At 47.1% G+C, this 24,509-nt stretch overlaps 1 protein-coding gene across 1 annotated transcript in view; it reads left to right on the forward strand.

Annotated features, from left to right (window-relative positions):
- Positions 1 to 24,509, forward strand: part of eps8l1b (eps8 like 1b) — a 101,830-nt gene that overhangs the window by 34,074 nt on the left and 43,247 nt on the right. Inside the window, exons 10-11 of the mRNA XM_060922800.1 lie at positions 1,677 to 1,776; positions 19,171 to 19,296. Coding sequence (XP_060778783.1) covers positions 1,677 to 1,776; positions 19,171 to 19,296 — 226 coding nt within the window. The remainder of the gene's footprint in view (positions 1 to 1,676; positions 1,777 to 19,170; positions 19,297 to 24,509) is intronic.

A 24,509-nucleotide genomic window follows, 5' to 3' on the forward strand; every position in this document is an offset into this window, starting at 1 on the left:
GAGCAAGGCGTGTAATAGTCGGCGAGGTCACAAAGGACCCCAGGGTCACTTCTAAGCAACTGAAGGCCTCTCTCACATTGGCTAATGTTAATGTTCATGAGTCCACCATCAGGAGAACACTGAACAACAATGGTGTGCATGGCAAGGTTGCAAGGAGAAAGCCACTGCTCTCCAAAAAGAACATTGCTGCTCATCTGCAGTTTGCTAAAGATCATGTGGACAAGCCAGAAGGCTATTGGAAAAATGTTTTGTGGAAGGATGAGACCAAAATAGAACTTTTTGGTTTAAATGAGAAGTGTTAGGTTTGGAGAAAGGAAAACACTGCATTCCAGCATAAGAACCTTATCCCATTTGTGAAACATGGTGGTAGTATCATGGTTTGGGCCTGTTTTGCTGCATCTGGGCCAGGATGGCTTGCCATCATTGATGGAACAATGAATTCTAAATTATACCAGCGAAGTCTAAAGGAAAATGTCAGGACATCTGTCCATGAACTGAATCTCAATAGAAAGTGGGTCATGCAGCAAGACAATGACCCTAAGCACACAAACAAGTCATTCTACCAAAGAATGGTTAAAGAAGAATAAAGTTAAATGTTTTGGAATGGCCAAGTCAAAGTCCTGACCTTAATCCAATCAAAATGTTGTGGAAGGACCTGAAGCGAGCAGTTCATGTGAGGAAGCCCACCAACATCCCAGAGTTGAAGCTGTTCTGTATGGAGGAATGGGCTAAAATTCCTCTAAGCCAGTGTGCAGGACTGATCAACAGTTACCGGAAATGTTTAGTTGCAGTTATTGCTGCACAAGGGGGTCACACCAGATACTGAAATCAAAGGTTCACACACTTTTGCCACTCACAGATATGTATTATTGGATCATTTTCCTCAATAAATAAATGACCAAGTATAATATTTTAATCTTATTTGTTGAAGTGGGTTCTCTTTATCTACTTTTAGGACTTGTGTGAAGATCTGATGTTCTAGGTCATATTTATGCAGAAATATAGAAAATTCGAAAGGGTTCAAAAACTTTCAAACACCACTGTAGTTCTCAGTGCATCTCTGCAGTCCCCAGTGTGGTCCTATATTTCTCAGTGTAGCGCTGCAGTCCCCAGTGTGGTTCTATAGTTCTCAGTGTACCTCTGCAGTCCCCAGTGTGGTTCTATAGTTCTCAGTGTGGTTCTCCATTTCACAGTGTATCTCTGCAGTCCCCAGTATGGTTCTATAGTTCTCAGTGTATCTCTGCAGTCCCCAGTGTGGTTCTATAGTTCTCAGTGTAGCTCTGCAGTCCCCAATGTGGTTCTATAGTTCTCAGTGTAGCTCTGCTGTCCCCAGTGTAGTTCTATATTTCTCATTGTAGCTCTGCAGTCCCCAGTGTGGTTCTATAGTTCTCAGTGTGGTCCTATGTTTCTCAGTGTATCTCTGCACTACCCAGTGTGGTCCTATAGTTCTCAATGTATCTCTGCAGGCCTCAGTGTGGTCCTATAATTCTCAGTGTATCTCTGCAGTCCCCAGTCTAGTCCTATAGTTCTCAGTGTATCTCTGCACTCCCCAGTATGGTTCTATAGTTCTCAGTATAGCTCTGCAGTCCCCAATGTGGTTCTATAGTCCTCAGTGTATCTCTGTAGTCCCCATTGTGGTTCTGTCCTCACATGTGATGTTTTCTGTTTCCTCACAGTGATGGTGCAGCACTGACGGAGAGATTGTACAGCTGTAGCTATGACTTTGTGGCTCGGAACAGCAGCGAGCTCTCAGTTCTGCAGGGAGAGATGCTAGAGGCATGTAACACACACACACACACACACACACACACAGAAATAATATAAAAATACTCTTACTGCTAATTAAGACAGTTAATTAAGAACACGCATGACAGGTCAACATGCTTGCACTGTATTGAGTGGCAACATGCCTGAGTAGCTCTAGAGTGTGTAGTTTGGTTGTTGTTTTTTTGAGTATTTTTGGTAAGCTTTTCATGCGGTGTGCACAACTGTGGGTAAAGTTGTGCACACAAAAAATGACTTTCTGGCTCTGCAAAGGACTAGATATGGGATCAGACACATGATACCGCTGGAGTTGAGGAAGCCATTTTTAGGCTGCAGAGCAGGAGCTAAGCTAAAGGCTAAGCTAAAGGCTAGCAGATGGAGGTATACGCCATTTTTGCCATCAGTTCTGATGGGAAATGTCAACTCACTAGCCAACAAGGGTGACGAGCTGAAGGCACTGGTGAGAAACCAACTCTACTGGGAGTGTAGTTTGATGTGCTTCACAGAAACATGGCTGAATGATAACAAACCTGACTCCTGTGTGGACTTAGCCAGCTTCATTACTGTGTGAGCCGACAGACACTGGAAAATGAGCAGCAAGTACAAAGGTGGAGGTCTGATTCTGCTTGTAAACAATAGATGGTGTCACCCTGGCCATGTTATGAAGTATGTGATTTGCTGTCAGGACAATGAACTGTTATCAGTCAGTCTTAGTCCTGAGGGAATTTTCATACATCATCACCATTGTTGTTTACATTCCACCATGGGCGGCAGCGGCAGTAGCATGTGACCTCATACACAAAACTGTCGCAAGTGTTCAGACCCAGTATCATAATGCTTTCATTGCAATAACAGGGGATTTTAATAACACCACTCTCACTTCCCATCTGACTGGGTTTGTACAGTATATAGACTGTCCCACATGGGAAAATAAGACACTGGATTTGTTTTATGCTAATGTGAAGGATGCTTACAGTGCATCTGCATTACCACCACTTGGCAGGTCAGATCACAATTTCGTCTTTCTTCAGCCCACATAGAAACCCTGTGTAATGAGGCTGGCTGTTCCCACCTGCTCATTCAGGAAATGGTCTCCAGAGACCAGCGAATCTCTCAGGGACTGTTTCGAGTGTACGAACTGGAGTGTGCTGCTGGAGCCACAGGATAATTACATAGATGACGTTGACATTGATAGCAGGGTGGTAGAGTAGAGTAGAGTGTACTTTATTGTCCCCAGGGGAGAAATTTGTGTTAGGCTTAAACAGTCACTGCAACACATACAACATTCATACGGTACATTGAGACAATACATGGAATACATAAAAACATAGATCTATACATAAAAAACATAAAACTATAAAAAAAATAAAAAAATAAAAACTGTGTACTGCATAGCTTGTCTGCTATCTGTCATTGAGCATTTTGATGGCAGTTGGTAGAAAAGAGTTTTTATATTTGTTCAGTCTGCAATGTGGTGTTCTAAAACGTCTCCCTGAGGGTAGCAGAGTGAATTCCTGGTGCAATATATGGGTGGGGTCATCTAAAATCTTCAGTGCCTCCCTGAGCACTGACTTTTCATAGAGAGATTGCATATAACCTTGATCTGTGTGACCAACAATTTTAAGTGCAGTTTTGACCAGACACCCCAATTTTGCTTTCAACTGGACAGTCAGATTCCCATACCAGGTTTCCATGCCATACTGTATCACACTTTCTAAAACCATTTGAAAAAATTAAAACAGAAGCCTGCTACTAACACCATACAGTCTTAGTCGTCTTAAAAAATACATCCTCTGCTGGAGTTTAGTGCATAGACTGTCAATGTGAACATGCCATGTAAGTGAGCTGTCCATGAGTACACCCAGGTATTTATAGGAGCAGACCTGACTGATGGGGGTGTTATGGATGCATACTAGGCTTGAATCAGAAACTGCTCTGGGGTCAAATATCATTTCTTCCATTTTCTTTACATTGACAACCAGGTAATGGGCATCACACCAGTCTACAAACTGCTTAATTTCTAGGTGGTATGGTGCTGCATCCTGGTCTTTATGTAAAAGGCCCAAAATGGCAGTGTCATCAGAAAATTTAACAATGTAGTTGTGTGAGTGTTTACTCACACATTCATTCGTATAGATGGTGAAGAGTACAGGGGAACTCACACAACCTTGAGGAGCCCCTGTACTTATGGATTTAGATTGTGAGGTTGCTTTATGGACTCTTACATACTGCACCCTGTTTGTTAAAAATGAATAATACCATTTAATGATAAAAGTGCTGACACCCATGTTCTTCAGTGTATCTAGTAGTAAAAAGGGCTGAATTGTGTTAAAAGCAGAGCTAAAATCAATACAAAGTAAATGTGCATAAGCCTTTGGGTCCTCAAGGTGCTTTAAAACTAAGTGGGTGATGCTACTTATAGCATCATTTGTGCTTCTGTGGCATTTGTAGGCAAACTGCCATGGGTCTAGTTTTGGGTTTACCTCAGTTTTTAAAAGAGACACCATATATTTTTCAAAACATTTCATGACTATGGATGTTAAAGCTATACAGTAGGTCTAAAGTCATTGTTTTCAGTGGGACAGGGCTTTTTTGGGACTGGTGTTATGGCTGCCTTTTTCCATAGAGTTGGGATAGTGTGAGAGTCTAGTGACCATTGAAAGATTGGACACCAGGCTGGAATGAGTTCCTCCACACAGGTTTTTAGGAGGCGGGCAGAGATCCCATCTGGCCCCATGGCCTTTCTTGTGCAAACCTGCTGGAATAGAGTCTGTATTTTGAGGCAGTCTACCTCATGGACATTCGTCTCATCACTGAGTGAATCTAAAACCGGGTGGACATCATAACGGACTACATTAACTTCTGTAGGGACACTGTGGTTCCAGTAATGACTGTTTGCTGCTTTCCCAATAATAAACCTTGGATCACCAGTAATGTCAAGGAGCTCATTAATCAGAAAAAGCAGGCATTCAGGGAGGGGGATAAGGAGAAGCTCAGGTGTGTGCAGCTGGAACTGAAAAGGGGCTTGAAGCAGGCAAAGGTGGATTATAAACGGAACATGGAGAGTAAGCTGCAGCAGAATAACACCAGAGAGGTGTGGAGAGGAATGAGGAATATTACTGGCTATTCAAAGAAGAACAGCCAGGTCTTTAATGGTCATGAGAATAAGGCCAATGAATTCAACCTGTTTTATAACAGGTTTGATGAAATGGCCAATGTCTGCCCTGCTTTACCATCTGTCCTCCTGCCCACCACTTCAGCTGCTGCAAAGGACTGGAGACCAGATGTTTAAGCTGAAATACATGAAAGATAGGGTGAACACGTCGCATGGTGAGTGGTAATGCAAGTCTAACAGAACATGAGTTGATTACCTTCTTGATGCGGAAGGGTCCAAGGAGCCTGGGTGCTAGCTTGTAAGAGATGGTCCTAAGTGGCAGGTGGCATGTGGAGAGCATAACTCGTTGACCTACTCAGTAGGTGGGTGCCTTGGAGCAATGTTTGTCGGCCTGCCTCTTGGATGCGAGTGCGGAGCGAATGAGTCTTCTCCGGGCCAATGCCCACATTCACCTGCAGTGGCATATAAAGAGCTGGGCTGAGGGCATGATGACCTCCTCCTCTTAGCTGGGGAACAGTGGTGGTTGGTAACCTAGTGAGCACTGGAACAGAGAGAGACCTGTGGCAGAGGAAGGGAGAGTGTTATGTGCATATTCAATCCAGGGTAGGTACCTGCTCCAAGACCTGGCATCCCTGGACGCCATGCACCTGAGTGCAACCTCCAAAGCCTGGTTTGCCTGTTCTGCCTGGCCAACATCTGTGGGTGGAAGCCTGAGGAGAGACTACAGGTGGCCCCACTGAGTTTGCAGAAGGCTCTCCAGAACTGTGCAGTGAACCAAGGACCCCGGTCAGAAACAGTGTCGGTAGACAGACCATGTAGGCGGAAAACGTGGTGGATGAGTAGTTTTGCAGTCTCTTTGGCTGAGGGGAGCTTGGGCAGAGGAATGAAATGGATGGTCTTAGAAAAACGGTCAATAACAGTGAGGATACATGTGTTGCCACCTAAGTTGGGGAGTCCTGTGATGAAGTTCAGGGTGATGTGAGACCAAGGTTGATGCAGAGTCGGGAGGGGTCTTAGCAAGCCGGCAGGGGGTCAACTGGCTGTCTTGTTCCTGGAGCATGTGTCGCAGGCTGCCACGAACTCCTGGACATCCTCCTTGATGGATGGCTACCAAAAGTGCTGCTGGATGAGTGCCAGGGTTCAGGCAGCTCCCTGGTGACAGGCCAGCTTGGAGCCATGACCCCACTGCAGCACTTGGGTTTGCACAGGACAGGGAACAAACAGATGGTTAGGAGGAGTGTTGTTGGGGTTACCTTCACTGGGGTTCTGCTCCAGGGCCTTCTTCACAAGTGTCTCAACCTCTAGAATGGCAGCTCTCACCAGGCAGCGTGAAGAAAGGATGATTTCGGGCAGCTTGGACTCCTCTTGGTGGGAAGAGAACATCCTGGACAGGGTGTCAGGTTTGCTGTTCTTGGAGCCTGTGTGGTAGGAGAGCATGAAGTTGAACTGGGAGAAGAAGAGAAACCAACGGGCTTGACGGAAATTAAGGCATTTGGCAGACTTGAGGTACTCCAGATTCTTATGGTCAGTCCAGATAAGGAAGGGGAGCACCGACCCCTCGAGCCAGTGCCTCCACTCCTCCAAGGCTTGTTTAACAGCCAATAGTTCTCGGTCGCCGATGTCGTAATTCCGTTCGGCTAGGGATAGCCGACGGGAGAAGAAGGTGGACCTTGTTGTCACTGGCCCTCTGGGATAGTATAGCTCTGACCCCTGACTCAGAAGCATTGACCTCGACAATAAACTGCTTGGTTGGATCAGGTATGGTGAGAAAGGGTGCTGTGGTAAACCTATGCTTGAGCGTGGAAAAGGCCTTCTCTGCTTCCTCCCCCCACTTGAATTGGGTCTTGGTCAAGGTCAGGGCTGAGAGAGGTCCAGCCACCGTGCTGAAGTTGCAAATAAAGTGCCTGTAGAAGTTGGCGAATCCTAGGAAGCGCTGGAGCTCTTGTCTCAAAGATGGGGTGGGCCAGTCAGCCACTGCCTCCAGCTTGAGGGGTCTATTTGAATCTTCACTGGAGTGATGATGAACCCCAGGAACAAGACGGAGCTTTGGTGGATCTCCCTTTTCTCCACCTTAACGAACAGTTTATTTTCTAGCAGGCGTTGAAGGACCTGCCGGACGTGACCCTGATGTTCCTCCAGGGAGCGAGAGAAAATAAAGATGTCATCCAGGTATACAAAGACAAAGGTGTTAATGAAGTCCCTTAAGACGTCATTAACTAGCAGCTGGAATACCGCGGGTGCATTGGTCAGGCCAAAAGGGACTACGAGGTACCCATAGTGGCCTGTGGTGGTGTTGAAGGCCGTCTTCCACTCGTCCCCTTCCCTGATCCTAACTAGGTGATAGGCATTGCATAAATCCAGTTTAGTGAACACCTTAGCTCCCTGGAGTAGTTCGAAGCCTGTGGTCATGAGTGGTAGTGGGTAGCAGTTCTTGACCGTGATGGCGTTAAGACCTCAATAGTCAATGCAGGGATGGTGTGACTTGTCCTTTTCGATGAAGAAGAACCCCGCCCCTGCTGGAGAGGAGGAAAGGCAGATGATCCCAGCTGCCAGTGACTCCATGATGCACTTCTCCATGGCTGGTCATTCTGCGGGTGAGAGAGAGAGTAGAGACATCCCTTGGGTGGTGCTATCCTGGGCAGGTGGTCGATCCCACAATCGTAAGGCCTGTGAGGTGGGAGGGACACTGCTTGGGTTTTACTAAAAACTTGCTCGAGGTCCAGATACTCCAGAGACATGTGAGAGAGGTCGGGAAACTCACTGGCTGAGGACTGTGGTGGTTTGGCGGGAGGCAGAGTAGAGTTCAGGCAGGAAGGACTCCAGCCTAAGATGGTGTGATCAGTCCAGTTTAAGTGGGGGTTGTGCTACATCAACCAGGGTAGTCCAAGAATAACAGAAACATGAGGGTTGTTCATGATGTGAAGTTGTATCGTTTCAGAGTGATTGCCTGAAATCCTTAGGGTGAGCAGGGCAGTGAGGTGAGTGATGGTGGTCAAACCAGTGCCATTGAGTGTCAGGACGGTGAGAGGGACCTCGAGGGCGAGGAACGGAATTCCGAGATCCTTGGCGGTTGCGGAGCAGATCAGGTTCCTGTCCGCCCCCAAGTCGACGAGTGCCCTTTAGATGGCGATGCCAGTTGTTGTGCATGATGACAATGGAGAGCAATGGTCAATCAGCAGGGGACTGGTTCCAAGCATTGCCCACCAGGCCCCCTTGATTAACTGGTTGGTTCGTCCTCTTAAGTGGCCAGGCTCAGCAGATTTGTCCTTGTTGACCGCAGTAGAAGCAGGCCCCCATGTTCCACCGGCGCAGTCATTCCTCCGCTGACACCCATACCTGATCTACCTGCATGGGTTCGATGGACGAGGCGGGAGGTGGAGAGAAGTTGCAGCTGAGGTGGCTCTTCTCTCTCCTCCATTGTAGGACCCGAGCGTCGATACGATTGGCGAGGTCTGACAGCAGTTCCTGAGATAACATTTTGTCCTTGATGATGTTGGACAAGCCATGTATGAACGTGTTGACCTGGGCACTCTTGTTCCAGTTGCATGATGCCGCCAATGTCCAGAACTCGATGGCATAGTCCAAGGTAGATCGGGGCCCCTGCCGCAGCTCCATGAGCTCCCTAGCCGCTTCCCGACCAGACAGAGAACAGTCAAATGTTCACCTCATTTCCTCAGAGAAGTCCTTGAAGCTGGAACAAAAGGACGCATTGGTGTGCCAGACCACTGTTCCCCATTCCCTGGCCTTGCCGGTGAGGAGCGTTATGACAAAAGCTACCCAGGAACATTTTGTGGGGAAAGCCATGGGTTGTAGCTCCAAGATCAATGAACACTGAGACAGAAAAGATCTGCAGGTACCTGGTTCCCTGCTGTAGGGCTGAGGCAAAGGAAGTCTTGGTTTGTGGCGAGCGGCGGTGGCGGGAGGTGAAGAAGGAGGTAGCTGGGCAGGGGTAGGCATGGCTTGGGAGTGCTGGAGTTGTGTGGCTAGAAGGTTAAGTGAGTTGGACAGGGTGGCCAGGTTCTGGGTGATCTGCTTGAGTTCCTGTTGGTGGGTCCCGAGGAGGGCTGCTTGCTGCTGCATAGCTGTTCTCAGATGGTTCAGTTCTGCTGGATCCATGTTGGCCAGAACGTACTGTTATGGGTGGTGAGATGTGGTGAGTCGGATCCAAGAGCAAGTTCAAGTTCAAGTCAACTTTATTGTCAATAATGCCATATGTGCAGGACATACAAAGAATTGAAATTGCGTTTCCCTCTTATCTGCGGTGCAAACAGTAATAAACATGAAATATAAAATATAGGTACAAGATATAAACTTTAAAAAAAATGGGGGGGGGGGTATTTACACACACAAGCTAAAGCAGTCTAAGAAAAGACAGTGGCAATCCAGAAAGTGCAAATGTGGCAGTGTGAACAAGATTAACGGTATAAATTGAAATGTGACGAATGACAATATAAACAGAATGAACAATGTAAACGGGAACAGCAGTCTGACAGTATAGTAATTATCAGTATAAATAAATAAATATGGCAGTATGAGCAGAATTTTCAGTGTAAGTATAAATATGGCAGATATGACAGTATAAACAGTGTAGCAGTGAAGTCTATCAAAGATAAAAGATGTATAAAGTGTAAACTGTGTTGTAAACAGTTTTTATATAGTGCGATTAACTTAAAAAAACATGTAGACAGTATCGTAAACAGTTTTTACATAGTGCAATTGAATTTTGTTACAGTTCATTAAAGTGGCTGGTGACATTTGGTTTGTGTATTAAGGGAAGGGGGTAATGGCATGGGAGGAAGTTCAGCATCCTGACAGCTTGGTGAAGGAAGCTGTCTCTCAGTCTGCTGGTTCTCGCCCAGAGGCTTCTCATTCTCCTCCCAGAAGGCAGGAGGCTGAAGAAGTGGTGGTTGGGATGGGTGGAGTCACCCGCAATGCTGAGTGCTCTGCGGGCCAGGCATGTGTTGTAAATATCCTGAAGGGAAGGTAGGGGGACACCGACGATCTTCTCAGCTACTCTCACTATGCACTGCAGGGTCTTTTGGCAGGATGCAGTACAGCTGCTGTACCACACAGTGATGCAGCTGGTCAGGATGCTCTTGATGGTCCCATGATAGAAGGTCTTCATGATAGGGACTGGTGCTCTAGCTCTTTTCAGTCTGCGGAGGAAGTAGAGGCGCTGCTGAGCTTTCCTGGCCAGCGATGCAATGTTGCTGCTCCAGGAGAGATCCTCGGTGAGGTACACACCCAGGAACTTGGTGCTGCTCACTCTCTCCACAGCGGCACCATTGATGGTCAGTGGAGGATGCTGGGTGGAGGCTCTCCGGAAGTCAACAACCAGCTCCTTCATCTTCTCCACGTTAAGAGAGATTGTTGTCTCTGCACCATGTGGCCAGTTGGCTCACCTCATCCCTGTAGTATGACTCATCATTGTTGTTAATGAGTCCCACCACAGTCATGTCATCTGCAAACTTGATGAAGAGGTTGCTGTTGTGTGTTGGTGTGCAGTCGTGGGTCAGCAGGGTGAAGAGAAGGGGGCTGAGCACACATCCTTGGGGGGCCCCTGTGTTCAGTATGATGGTGCTGGATGTGTTGCTGCCGACCCAGACTGCCTGTGGTCTTCCAGTCAGGAAGTCCAGCAACCAGTTGCAGAGGGAGGTGTTTAGTCCTAGACAGTCCGGTTTCTGTATCAGCTGCTGGGGGATGATTGTGTTAAATGCTGAACTAAAGTCTAAGAACAGCATCTGCATGTAAGAGTCCTTAGTGTCCAGGTGAGTGAGAGTTGAGTGGAGAGCGGTGGAGATTGCATCATCAGTGGACTGATTGGCCCGATATGCAAATTGGTATGGGTCCATGGAGGGCAGGAGGATGGATTTGATGTGCTGCATGACTAACTGCTCGAAGCACTTCATAATGATGGGGGTCAGTGCCACAGGGCAGTAGTCGTTGAAGCAGGATGAAGAGGCCTTCTTTGGAACAGGGATGATGTTGGTGCTCTTGAAGTGGGTGGGGACAACAGCTTGGCTCAGGGAGGTGTTGAAGATGTCTGTGAGCACTTCTGTGAGCTCCTCTGCACAGTCCTTTAGCACACTACCTGGAATGTTGTCAGGTCCTACAGCTTTGCGGGTGTTGATCCTGGAGAGGGATCTCCTCACACTGGCTGGAGACAGGGACAGCACCTGGTCATCTGGAAGGGGTGTCGTCTTCTGTGCAGGCATGCTGTTGTCGGCTTCAAACCGTCCAAAGAAGTTGTTTAGGCTGTTCAGCAGAGTGATGTCCTTGTCACAGGTCTGTGGTTGAGGTTTATAGTCCATGATGGTCTGTATCCCCTGCCACAGGCTCCTTGTGTCTCTGCTGTCAGAGAAATGATGGGCTATTCTGCTGCTGTACTGCTTCTTTGCTAGTCTGATGCCATGGGACAAGTTGGCTCTTGCTGATCTCTGACCAGCCTCATCACCTGCTCTGAAAGCAGTATTCTGGACTTTCAGTAACTGATAGACTTCCCCCATCAGCCATGGTTTCTTGTTGGCCCAGACTGTGATGGTCTTAGTGTCCGTGACATCATCAGTGCATTTACTAATGTAGGCTGTAACGGTGTCTGAATACTCCTGGATGTTGATCTGGTGGTTGTAAGTGGCTGCCTGCTTAAACATGTCCCAGTCTGTGATGTTAAAGCAGTCCTGAAGTGCTGAGGAAGCACCCTCTGGCCACACCCGTACCTGCTTCTGGACCGGTCTGGTGACTTTGACCTTCGGCCTGTATGCTGGCATTAGCATAACAGTGATGTAGTTTGAAGCACCGAGATGGGGGAAGGGTGAGGCCTTGTATGCTCTTCTCAGTGTAGTGTAAACCTGGCCCAGTGTGTTGTTTTCCCATGTTGCAAAGTCAATGTGTTGATATAACTGAGGAAACACTGTTTTGAGATTTGCGTGGTTGAAATCCCCAGCTACGATGAGAAGTCCCTCTGGATTGACCATCTGTTGGTCGCTGATGGCACAGTACAGTTCGCTCAGTGCCTTGTCCCTATCGTTGTTGTTGCAGCTGGGAGGAATGTAAACTGCAACAAGCAGGATGGCAGAAAACTCCTTTGGTAAATAGAAGGGCCGACATTTGATGATCATAAACTCCACAAGGGGTGAACAGTGTCTGCAAACTACCACAGCGTCCTGACACCAAGCATCCCTGATGTAAACACAGACCCCGCCGCCGCTGGTCTTACCTCCTTCAATGAGGGCTCTGTCTGCTCAATAGCATGTTAGCTGGTCGAGCTGGATGGCGGAGTCTGGTATGCTGTCGTTGAGCCATGTTTCCGTGAACACAAAAACACAGCACTCTCGCACAGGCTGCTGGATCGCTCTCAAAAGGTGAATATAGTCCAGTTTGTTATCCAAGGAGCGTACATTGGCGAGTACGATGGACAGTATAGCCAGCTTGTGTGGATTAGCCATTAGCCTGGCCAGATACCCCCGCGCTTTCTCCGCTTCTGCTTCCTCTCACACCGCCTATGGCGCTTCCTCTGCAGGTATGCAGCAGTAGTGGGGGTTGATGTCAAAGCGGGCTGCCGGAGTAGGCCGAGGTCATGTAGCTCCTTAGCATGTGCCGGGTTTAACTTACAGAAAAAAAGTATTGCCAATGTCAAAAAGAGTCCCACGGCTGTATGTGCGCCTTGGGACAGACAAACGCGATGAAAACATACCATCACTCGAGCACACCGACGAAGACAAACATGTAAACACCACATTATCGGGACAGAGAGGGGACGCTGCATCCGCATGTGCCGCCATATTGGCAGAACACAGACCAGTAAATCCAATAATAAAAAATATTTAATAGAAGTAAAAAACAAAAACAAAAATAATCCAGAAAAAAACAGGGACAAAAAACGAGGCAGGCAAGGACAAAAACGCTAGCATAAAAAGTAGTCCAGACAAAAAAAACCAGACAAAAACAGCACAACAAACATGAAAAAAGACAAAAACGGAGCAAAAAACTGTGACAAGAATAGGCAAAACAGAGAGCAAAAATGCAAGAAGCAATAATGGCGCAGAGATGATGTGAAAAACCAACGAGACATTCTGGCAAGGTCCCCTTTTGAGAACGGCCCTTTTATACACAGCAGAGCAAACCAGGAAGTGAATGCCGTCAAGATGAAAGTCCTGTCCCAGATCCGGATTAGTACTGAGCTGGGAGATAATAAATCTCCGGAGTGGAAGTTCGGGGTGGAGCATGACAGGTGCATCTGGTTCTCCACCTCATGAGGCCAGAGGTCGCTCATGCAATGGACCCTCTCCAATTTGCCTATCAGGAGCACATTGGAGTGGAGGATGTGGTTCTTTTATATGCTGGACAGGACCTACACATACCTGGAGGAGCCAGGATGCTATGTGAGAATCTTATTTTTTTATTTCTCAAGTGCTTTTAATCTGTGGGTGGTAAAAAGAGCCACTGGACTTGCTTGAAGATTCTTAAAGACGTTTCACCTCTCATCTGAAAGGCTTCTTCAGTTCTGTCTGACTAATAGGGAGTATCAGGTATTTATCCTCTCATGGGTGAAAAGCAATCCTAAGGTGTCGTTGAGTCATCCTGTTGATGTGGGTCACTGGGGGCTGGGTGGGAATGGCCTAGAGAGTCCTTGGGGTGATCAATGGATTGTTGGATCTCTGTCCTCCTGTGAGTCACTGAAAACAGCTGGGTTTTGGTGTGCATTCAGTTGTCTGGGAAGTGTGCCAAGGACTGCATTGTAGGTGGCTGATAAGTGATGTCTTAGACCACCACCTCTGTTCAGTGATGGCTGTTCCAGGTTGACAAAAATGGCTTCTTTAACTCCTCGCTCATACCAACGATCCTCTCGAAATAAAATGCATACGTTGCAATCCTGGAATGAGTGTCCTTTGTTGTTAAGATGAAGATAGACCGCAAAGTCCTGACCTGAGGAACTGGCTCTCCTGTGTTGAGCTATGCGCCTGTGAAGCGGTTGTTTAATTTCCCCAATATATGAGTCTGTGCATTCCTCACTGCACTGAATTGCATACACTATGTTTTCCTGTTTGTGTCTGGCTATTCTGTCCTTAGGGTGGACCAGTTTCTGCTTCAGGGTGTTACTGGGTCTGAAATGTACCAGAATGTTGTGTTTGTAGAAGATCCTCCTGAGTTTCTCAGATAGACCAGAAATGTAGGGAATGACAATTATTCTTGCATTTGTTCCCGTTATCCTCCTTGTCCATTATATTCCTTTTTCTGCTCTTGAAAAAAGCCCAGTTGGGATACCCGCAGTTCTGAAGTGCTTTCTTGATGTGATTCTGCTCCTTCTCTTTTCTCTCTACCATTGTAGGAATGTTCTGAGCCCTGTGTTGCAAGGTCCTAATGACCCCCAGTTTGTGTTCCAGTGGGTGGTGTGAGTCAAAGCGTAGGTACTGGTCTGTGTGTATGGGTTTCCAGTAGACCTCGATGCTAAGGCTTCTATCTTGTCTAATGTGCACATCACAATCCAAGAAGGCCAGATTATTTCCACTGACATCCTCCCAAGTGAAATCGATGTTGATATCCACTGCATTGATGTGTTTAGAGAAGGCTTCCACCTCATGGATTTTGATTTTAACCCAAGTGTTATCCACATATCTGAACCAGTGGCTGGGAGCAACTCCTGAAAAAGTGGTCAAAGCTTTATGTTCCACTTCCTCCATGTATAGATTGGCCACTATAGGGGACACCGGTGAGCCCATGGCGCATCCATGCTTCTATCTGTAGAAACTTTCATTAAACTGGAAATAAGTGGTAATCAGGCAGAGGTCAAGAAGGGTGCAAATCTGGTCCGTGGTGAGGTTTGTTCTATCCAGTAAGGTGCTGTCTTGAAGGAGTCATTTTCTAACAGACTTGACTGCTTATGTGGTGGGAATGCAGGTGAAAAGAGAAGTGACATCGTAGGAAACCATGGTTTCGTCTGAGTCTAGTTTGAGGTCTGCAACTTTAGTAGCAAAATCTTGGAAATTTTTGACATGATGTGGCATGTTCCCAACAAGAGGAGCCAGGATGGTGGCTAGGTGTTTGGCAATGTTATAAGTGATACAGTTTATACTGCTGATGATAGGTCTGAGTGGAGGTCCTTCCTAACCCTTCGACTAGTGCGGGAGTATGAGAGGACCTCCAGAAAACTGGCAGACTACAGAAACCACCTGTGTTTCAACCTAAGATGCTGACAATCCAAAATTTATCCCCACTAGCCTACACCTCTATTCAACTGTCAAAGGACACAGAGCTGAAATAATCCTCCAGAAACCCCAGAAGCAGCTTCTCAATGAGAGAGTGAGACTAGTACATTTCACCTTCGATGTTCTCCAGAACAAGACTGAATTAATGTTTGAAGAGTTGACAATACTTCTTCCCAGTGAAGTTTTGGAATGAGTCTTTGAGTTCACTGAGAAGGCACAGATTTCACAACATACCAAAGGCAAGGAACAACAGATGTGCAAATTTCAAACATTGCTGGCTAAAACCACCTCCTCCAGCAAGACAGAAGTGTTGACTTGGAGGAAGAAGTCTGACCAGGCTACACAACCGGACATAGAAGAGAAATGGGTGAAGAACTTATCCGACAGGGTACTCACCCAACCAGAGAAAGATGTTTTATCCAAGGGACTTAACTTTGCAGTTTCACCAGAGCATATACCAGTGGTGGACCTCATCACAGCCACAGAGTCAGCCATCAGAAACAACAATCTGACCAACACAGAGGCAGAACAACTTAGACTGAAGATATCAGCTGCTCTGTCCAGTGCGAAAGTTCCCCCCTCCAACCTCACCAGACAAGAAAGGAGGGCTCTTACATTGCTGCAAAGAGACCGGAACATCACCATCCTTCCTGCTGACAAAGGGAGATGCACAGTGGTGCTAAACACAGCGGACTACCAATCCAAGATGACCAGTCTCCTCAGCGACACAACCACCTATGAAACCTTGAGGCGGGACCCCACCAGTTGTTACAAAAAGAAAGTTGTTAGCTGCCTGAAACAACTAGAAAAGGACCAAGCCATCAGTTGATCTCTGTACTACAGATTGTACCCTGGGGAAGCTGTTCCTCTCGTATATGGACTCCCCAATATTCGCAAGGAAGGAGCTCCACTCAGACCTATCATCAGCAGTATAAACTGTGTCACTTATAACATTGCCAAACACCTAGCCACCATCCTGGCTCCTCTTGTTGGGAACATGCCACATCATGTCAAAAACTTCCAAGATTTTGCTACTAAAGTTGCAGACCTCAAACTAGACTCAGATGAAACCATGGTTTCCTATGATGTCACTTCTCTTTTCACCTGCATTCCCACCACAGAAGTAGTTGAATCTGTTAGAAAATGACTCCTTCAAGACAGCACCTTACTGGATAGAATGAACCTCACCACAAACCAGATTTGCACCCTTCTTGACCTCTGCCTGACTACCACTTATTTCCAGTTTAATGAAAGTTTCTACAGACAGAAGCATGGATGCGCCATGGGCTCACCAGTGTCCCCTATAGTGGCCAATCTATACATGGAGGAAGTGGAACATAAAGCTTTGACCACTTTTTCAGGAGTTGCTCCCAGCTACTGGTTCAGATATGTGGATAACACTTGGGTTAAAATCAAAACCCATAAGGTGGAAGCCTTCTCTAAACACATCAATACAGTGGATATCAACATCAATTTCACTTGGGAGGACGTCAGTGGAAATAATCTAGCCTTCTTGGATTGTGATGTACACATTATAAAAGACAGAAGCCTTAGCATCGAGGTCTACTGGAAACCCACACACACAGACCAGTACCTACGCTTCGACTCACACCACCCACTGGAACACAAATTGGGGGTCATTAGGACCTTGCAACACAGGGCTCAGAACATTCCTACAATGGTAGAGAGATAAGAGAAGGAGCAGAATCACATCAAGAAAGCACTTCAGAACTGCGGGTATCCCAACTGGGCTTTTTTCAAGAGCAGAAAAAGGAATATAATGGACAAGGAGGATAACGGGAACAAATGCAAGAACAATTGTCATTCCCTACATTTCTGGTCTATCTGAGAAACTCAGGAGGATCTTCTACAAACACAACATTCCAGTACATTTCAGACCCAGTAACACCCTGAAGCAGAAACTGGTCCACCCTAAGGACAGAATAGCCAGACACAAACAGGACAACATAGTGTATGCAATTCAGTGCAGTGAGGAATGCATGGACTAGTATATTGAGGAAACTAAACAACCGCTTCACAGGCGCATGGCTCAACACAGGAGAGCCAGTTCCTCAGGTCCTCAGATAGACTCTGTGGTCTATCTTCATCTTAACAACAAAGGAGACTCATTCCAGGATTGCAATGTACATATTTTATTTCGAGAGGATCGTTGGTATGAGCGAGAAGTTAAAGAAGCCATTTTTGTTAACCTGGAACAGCCATCACTGACTCTCTATGCCATTCACACCCAGCCCCCAGTGACCCACACCAACAGGATGACTCAATGACACCTTAGGATTGCTTTTCACCCATGAGAGGATAAATACCTGATACTCCCTATTAGTCAGACAGAACTGAAGAAAGCTTTTGGATGAGAGGTGAAACATCTTCAAGAATCTTCAAGCAAGTCCAGTGGCTCTTTTTACCACCCACAGTTTAATATGACCTGGATGACTGAGAATCTTCACAGACAAGTGCTTTTAATACAATCCAGCCCTTCATATTGAGAGACAAGTTGGAGAGTATGGGTGTGGGTCCCTCTGCTAATGTCCATGGTAACAGACTCTTGACAGAATGACCTCAGTTTGTCAGGCTGGGGAACTATGTCTCTGGCATGGTAAGGTGCAGTACAGGGGCCCCACAAGGGACCATCTTAGCACCATTCCTGTTCATACTCTATACAGTGGACTTTAAAATACAGCTCAAAATCCTGCCACATGCAAAAATACTCTGATGATGCAGCTATTGTGGCATATATCAGGAGTGGACAGGAACAGAAATACAGGGACCTTGTGGAGGACTTCAGGGATTGGTGCAGTAGGAGTTGCCTCCACCTTAATACCTCTAAGACCAAGGAGATGGTTGTGGATTTCAGAAGATGTACACTACCCCATCTGCCAGTCTCCATACAAGGACAGGAAATTGAGGTGGTGCACTCCTATAAATACCTGGGGGTCCTATTGGATGATAAGCTGGACTGGTCCCTGAACACTGATGCTCTCTACAAGAAAGGGCAGAGCCACCTTTTCTTACTGCAGAGGCTGAGGTCCTTTGATGTGTGTGATGAGATGCTGCACATATCTTATCATACTGTGGTGGCCGGTGTCCTCTTTTATGCTGCTGTGTGTTGGGGGTGCGGCTTGACAGACAAAAACACCAAGCGGCTGGACAAACTGGTGAAAAAAGCCAGCTCGGTGCTTGGCAGGAGGCTGGACTCACTTAGAACTGTGGTGGAGAGGGGTATATTGAAAAAACTGAAAGCTTTAATGGATAACAGCAGACACCCTCTCCACAGCCTCCTTGTTGGGCAGAGGAGCAGCAGTGGCAGGCAGCTCCTCTCACTGTGCTGCAGATCTGAGCGGTTCAGGAGGTCCTTTGTCCTCATTGCAATAAGACTTTTTAATGCCCTCTGACTCCCCCCATCTTGCACTTTTTATCTATTTATTTATCATGTTATCTTTTTTATTATCCTTATTTTTATTGTTATTTTATTGTTTTATTTATTTTAGTTTTTTATAGTTATGACTGGTGGAAATTTTTATTTTATTTAATTTTTTTAATGAGCTGCTGGATATTTGAATTTCCCCTTGGGGATAAATAAAGTTGTCTTATCTTATCATATATTATCTTGTCAATCTCAAAAAAATGTTAACCTCAATCAGATTTAAATGTGTAACTAACAAAGTTTATCTATTTGTACAGTACATGTCTACATATCTATGTCAGTGTGTAAGAGTGGTGCATAACAGCGTGTCTACATCTGTATGTCAATTGACTTGTCTGCTGGTGTACTTTACTTGTTTGTCTATCTACCTGTCTGTATAGCCATCTCTCTGACTGGCAATCCACATGTCTCTCTGTCTAGCCACCTGTCTGTTTTCCAGTCTACCTTTCTGTCCACCTGTCTGTCAGTAAATTCATCTGTGTGTCTGCCAAACCAGATGTCTGACTGCCTATTCCCTCATCTGACATTATCAGCCCACCTGTCTGTTTATCCACCTACCTGTCATTCCACCTGTCCATCTTTAACTCACTGTAACTGCTTAACCATCTATCTATCTCTCTCTCTCTCTCCCTCTCCCTCAGGTGATTGAATCATCAAAGCGATGGTGGAAGTGTCGTAACAGGTTTAATGAAGTTGGTTTTGTCCCCTTTAATATTCTGGAGCCTGTTTCTCACATAGACAGCATGGGGCCCAACAAACCGCCCAAAGTATGTGTACACACACACACACACACACACACACACACACACACACCAAGGCTTTACATTAGCGCCCACCTACCCACCAAATGCAGGTAAAATTCGGCTTTGGCGGGTAATGACTTTAGTCCCACTAACCACTTTGGTGGGTGGTTTATTCTGTGGTATGACAATATATTTTAATTGTAGTTTTCTCTGAAGGCATCTGATATAATAAACACATTGCAATGTGATATTATGCTCCTACAACTCCCATGAGCACCTGCATAAACATTGTGACACAACATGTTAGAATTGCTTAGAATGTTCGTTAACGTCTCAGATAAAATCAATGATATGGTAACCTGCGGTTAATGAATGAAGCAACAAAGTTGCTGACGACTGACAAGCGCATTATGTGGCGGCATATAGCTGGAGTTTCAAACCCTGCTGCTCAGGAAAAAAGGGGCAGAGATGAGCAGGGCCAGAGCAGCATTTTAAAATCACCGAGGTCCATGATGCGCAAAGTGCGTGCCGAAAAATTTGACATATTTAAATGAGAGGGGTGAATTACACATCACACAAGAGATCTCATCGTCTCGTCTCATCTTCTTCCGCTTATCCAGGGCCGGGTCGCAGAGGCAGCAGTCTGAGCATGGAAGCCCAAACTTCCCTTTCCCCAGACACCTCGGCCAGCTCCTCGGGAAGAACACCGAGGTGTTCCCAGGCCAGCCGAGAGACATAGTCCCTCCAGCATGTCCTGGGTCTTCCCCAGGGCCTCTTCCCAGGGGGATATGCCTGGAACACCTCCCCAGGGAGGTGTCCAGGAGGCATCCGAAAGAGATGCCCGAGCCACCTCAGCTGATTCCTCTCGATGTGGAGGAGCAGCAGCTCTACCCCGAGCTCCTCCCGAGTGACTGTGCTTCTCACCCTATCTCTAAGGGAGTGCTCAGCCACCCTGCGAAGGAAACTCATTTTGGACGCTTGTATCTGCGATCTTGTTCTTTCGGTCATTACCCAAAGCTCATGACCATAGGTGAGAGTCGGAACGTAGATCAACCGGTAAATTGAGAGCTTCGCCTTTTGGCTCAGCTCCTTTTTCACCTTGACGGACCGGTAAAGCTACCGCATCACTGCGGAGGCTGCACTGATCCGCCTGTCGACCTCATGCTCCATCCTTCCCTCACTCGTGAACAAGATCCTGAGATACTTAAACTCCTCCATTTGAGGCAGGACTTCTCCACCAACCTGGAGAGGGCAAGCCACCCTTTTCCGGTCGAGAACCATGGCCTCGGAATTGGAGGGACTGATTCTCATCCCAGCCGCTTCACACTCGGCTGCAAACTGCCCCAGTGCATGCTGAAGGTCTTGGTTTGAAGAAGCCAACAGGACAACATTATCTGCAAAAAGCAGAGATGAAATCCTGTGGTTCCCAAACAGGATCCTTCCGGCCCCTGGCTGTGCCTAGAAATTCTGTCCATAAAAATTATTAATAATTAATATTAATAAAACTTTATTTCAGACACCAGAAGTCCATATGACATTTAAATATATTAAAAGCAATATAAATGATAAATTAAGACAAAAAAAAAAGCAAAGAAATAACAAGCACATACGTAAGAACAATTATAAAAAATATAAACTCTTGCACCAATGCCTCCTAAGCCTGGATGTAAAACGGTAGCAGCTTTTTAGCAGACTGGCCAAGGCCTCAATTATAGCATTCTCAGACCTATCTATACGACAGAACTGAACTGGTGACAAAGGGCAGCCCTGCCAGAGTCCAACATGCACTGGGAACATGTCTGACCTACTGCCGGCAATGCGAACCAGACTCCTGCTCCGTTCGTACAGGGACCGGACAGCCCTTAGCAAAGAGCCCCGAACCCCATACTCCCAAAGCACCCCCCACAGAATACCACGAGGGACATGGTCGAATGTCTTTTCCAGATCCACAAAGCACATGTGGACTGGTTGGGCAAACTCCCATGAACCCTCGAGCACCCTATGAAGGGTATAGAGCTGGTCCAGTGTTCTGCGACCAGGACAAAAACCGCATTGTTCCTCCTGGATCCGAGGTTTGACTATTGGCCGAATTCTCCTCTCCAGTACCCTGAAGTAAACCTTCCCTGGGAGGCTGGGAAGTGTGATTCCCCTATAATTGGAGCACACTCTCCGGTCCCCTTTCTTAAAAAGAGGGACCACCACCCCAGTCTGCCACTCCAGAGGCACTGTCCCCGACCGCCATGCAATGTTGCAGAGGCATGTCAGCCAAGACAGCCCCACAACCTCCAAAGACTTGAAATACTCAGGGCGGATCTCATCCACGCCCGGTGCCTTGCCACCGAGGAGCTTGCAAACCACCTCAGTGGCTTTGGCTTGGGTAATGGACGAGCCCACCTCTGAGTCATCAGCCTCCACCTCCTCAATGGAAGACATGATGGTGGGATTGAGGAGATCCTCAAAGTATTCCTTCCACCACCCGACAATGTCCCCAGTCAAGGTCAACAGCTCCCCACCCACACTGTAAACAGTGTTGGCAGAGTACTGCTTCCCCCTCCTGAGGCGCCGGATGGTTTGCCAGAATTTCTTTGAGGCTGACCGATAGTCCTTCTCCATGACCTCCCCGAACTCCTCCCAGTTCCGAGTTTTTGCCTCCGCAACTGCCCAAGCTGCAGCATGCCTGGCCTGCCGATACCTGTCAGCTGCTTCAGGAGTCCTGGAGGCCAACATGGCCCAATAGGACTCCTTCTTCAGCTTGATGGCATCCCTTACTTCCTGCATCGTCCACCGGGTTCGGGGATTGCCACCACGACAGGCACCAGAGACTTTGCGGCCACAGCTCTGAACAGCTGCGTCTACAATGGAGTTAGAGAACATGGTCCACTCAGACTTAATGTCCCCCGCCTCCCTCGGAAGCTGGGAGAAGCTCTCCCAGAGGTGGGAGTTAAACACCTCCCAGACAGAATGCTCGGCCAGACGTTCCCAGCAGACGCTCACCATACGTTTGGGCCTGCTAGGTCTGTCCAGCTTCCTCCTCCGCCAGCGGATCCAACTCACCACCAGGTGGTGATCAGTTGACAGCTCAGCCCCTCTCTTCACCTGAGTGTCCAAGACATAGGGCCGGAGATCAGATGAAACGACAACAAAGTTGATCATCGACCTCTGACCTAAGGTGTCCTGGTGCCACATGCACTTATGGACACCCCTATGCTCGAACATGGTGTTCGTTATGGACAAACTGTGACTAGCACAGAAGTCCAATAACAAAACACCACTCCGGTTCAGATCGGGAGGCCATTCCTCCCAACCACGCCCCTCCAGATATCACTGTCGTCACCCACATGAGCATTGAAGTCCCCCAGTAGCACAATGGAGTCCCCAGTCTGAGCACCTCTCAGTACCTCTCCCAGGGACTTCAAGAAGGCCGGATACTCTATACTGCTATTCGGCCCGTAGGCACAAACAACAGCAAGAGCCCTCTCCCCAATCCGAAGGCGCAGAGAGGCGACCCTCTCGTTCACTGGGGTAAACTCCAACACATGGTGGCTGAGCTGGGGAGCCATAAGCAAGCCCACACCAGCCTGCCGCCGCTCACCATGGGCGACTCCAGAGAAGTGGAGAGTCCAGCCCTTCTCGAGGAGCTGGGTTCCAGAGCCCAAACTGTGCGTGGAGGTGAGCCTGACTATCTCTAGCCGGTACCTCTCAACCTCCCGCACAAGCTCAGGCTCTTTCCCCCCCAGCGAAGTGACATTCCATGTCCTAACAGCTAGCCGCTGTGTTCAGGGATCAGGTCGTCGAGGCCCCTGCCTTCAACTGCTGCCCAATCCACACTGCACCGGCCCCCTACGGCTATCTCTGTGGGTGGTGAACCCACAGGAGGTCGGGCCCACATCACCACTTCGGGCTGAGCCCGGCCGGGCCCCGTGGGCAAAGGCCCGGCCACCAAGCACTCGCATATGAGCCCCAACCCCGGGCCTGGCTCCAGGGTGGGGCCCCAGCTGCACCATACCGGGCGACGTCATGGTCCTTGATCAATTATTCTCCATAAGGGTTTTGGTGAACTGCTCTTGGTCTGGCCTGTCACCTAGGACCTGTCTGCCTTGGGAGACCCTAACAGGGGCATAATGCCCTGACAACATAGCTCCTAGGATCATTCAAGCACACAAACCCCTCCACCACAATAAGGTGGCAGTTCTAGGAGGGGACAAGAGATCTATTCCTGAAATTACTTTTAATGGTGTTTGAACTGAATATCATCAGTTTTGAAAAAAAAAATCATGTATGTGGCAAGAGTAAGAATAATTTAAGCTTGTTTAATGGTTTGATCTGGCCCAAGCAATGAGGAAAAAAGATACCTTAACCATGTAGCCTATGTAACTAAGCTGCATTAACAATCTGGCATCCATTACACCTACACACAAAAAAAAAACATTCTGGGAAAAAAAAATCAGTATACACCACCATGTTTTAGGGAAAGTTATCCAAGGCAAACATAAGTTTAAACTTTCCACTCTATTGCTTTGGCTTATCGAATGATTTATTTTTAAAATCTCAAAAAAGGTAGGCTACAACTGCACTGCTTCGAAAATGTAAATTTAACAGCTTCATGAAAGTGCACTGATTGTTACCATGGAAACCCCATGTCTCCTGCACTGCGTTCCTCCCCTGAGTCATGCACTCATTCATTTTTGTGTTCTTGGTCTCAGAGCCGCGTGCACGAAACAGACACAGAAGACAGAATCAACGTTTAACATAATTAACAATGCACTTTTTACGGAGACATTTTAATGTTCATTTTTTTATCCAGTTGAATATTTAGCATACAAATGTATTTTCAGCTCTTAAAAATGACCGAGGTCTGGAGCGTGGGGGCCTCAGAGCTGGCTGCGGCCATGGAGATGAACAAGACACTAATAGGAAGATAAGACAGTTCAATGACAAATGGAAGTTCGGGTGAGATTGGCTAGTTCATAGCAAAACCAAAAATACCATGTACTGCGAAGACTGTAGAAAGTCTGGCAAAGACAGGAACTAGTAATTTTAAACTCGAAACTATAAAAGGACCATGAAAAGTCAAATGCACACATTGGTACTATAACATCAAAATTGGCGAAGACGGCTGGTTCACTACAGGACAACATTGCTTTCAAGTCCCTGGCTGTCATGAAGTCGGCTGAGCTGGAAAGGATGGAGCTGCTGTTTAGAAACGTTCACACCATTGTAAAGAAGTTGATCTCACC

The sequence above is a fragment of the Neoarius graeffei genome, chromosome 5, assembly GCF_027579695.1.
Source record: "Neoarius graeffei isolate fNeoGra1 chromosome 5, fNeoGra1.pri, whole genome shotgun sequence".
Lineage (NCBI taxonomy): Eukaryota > Metazoa > Chordata > Actinopteri > Siluriformes > Ariidae > Neoarius > Neoarius graeffei.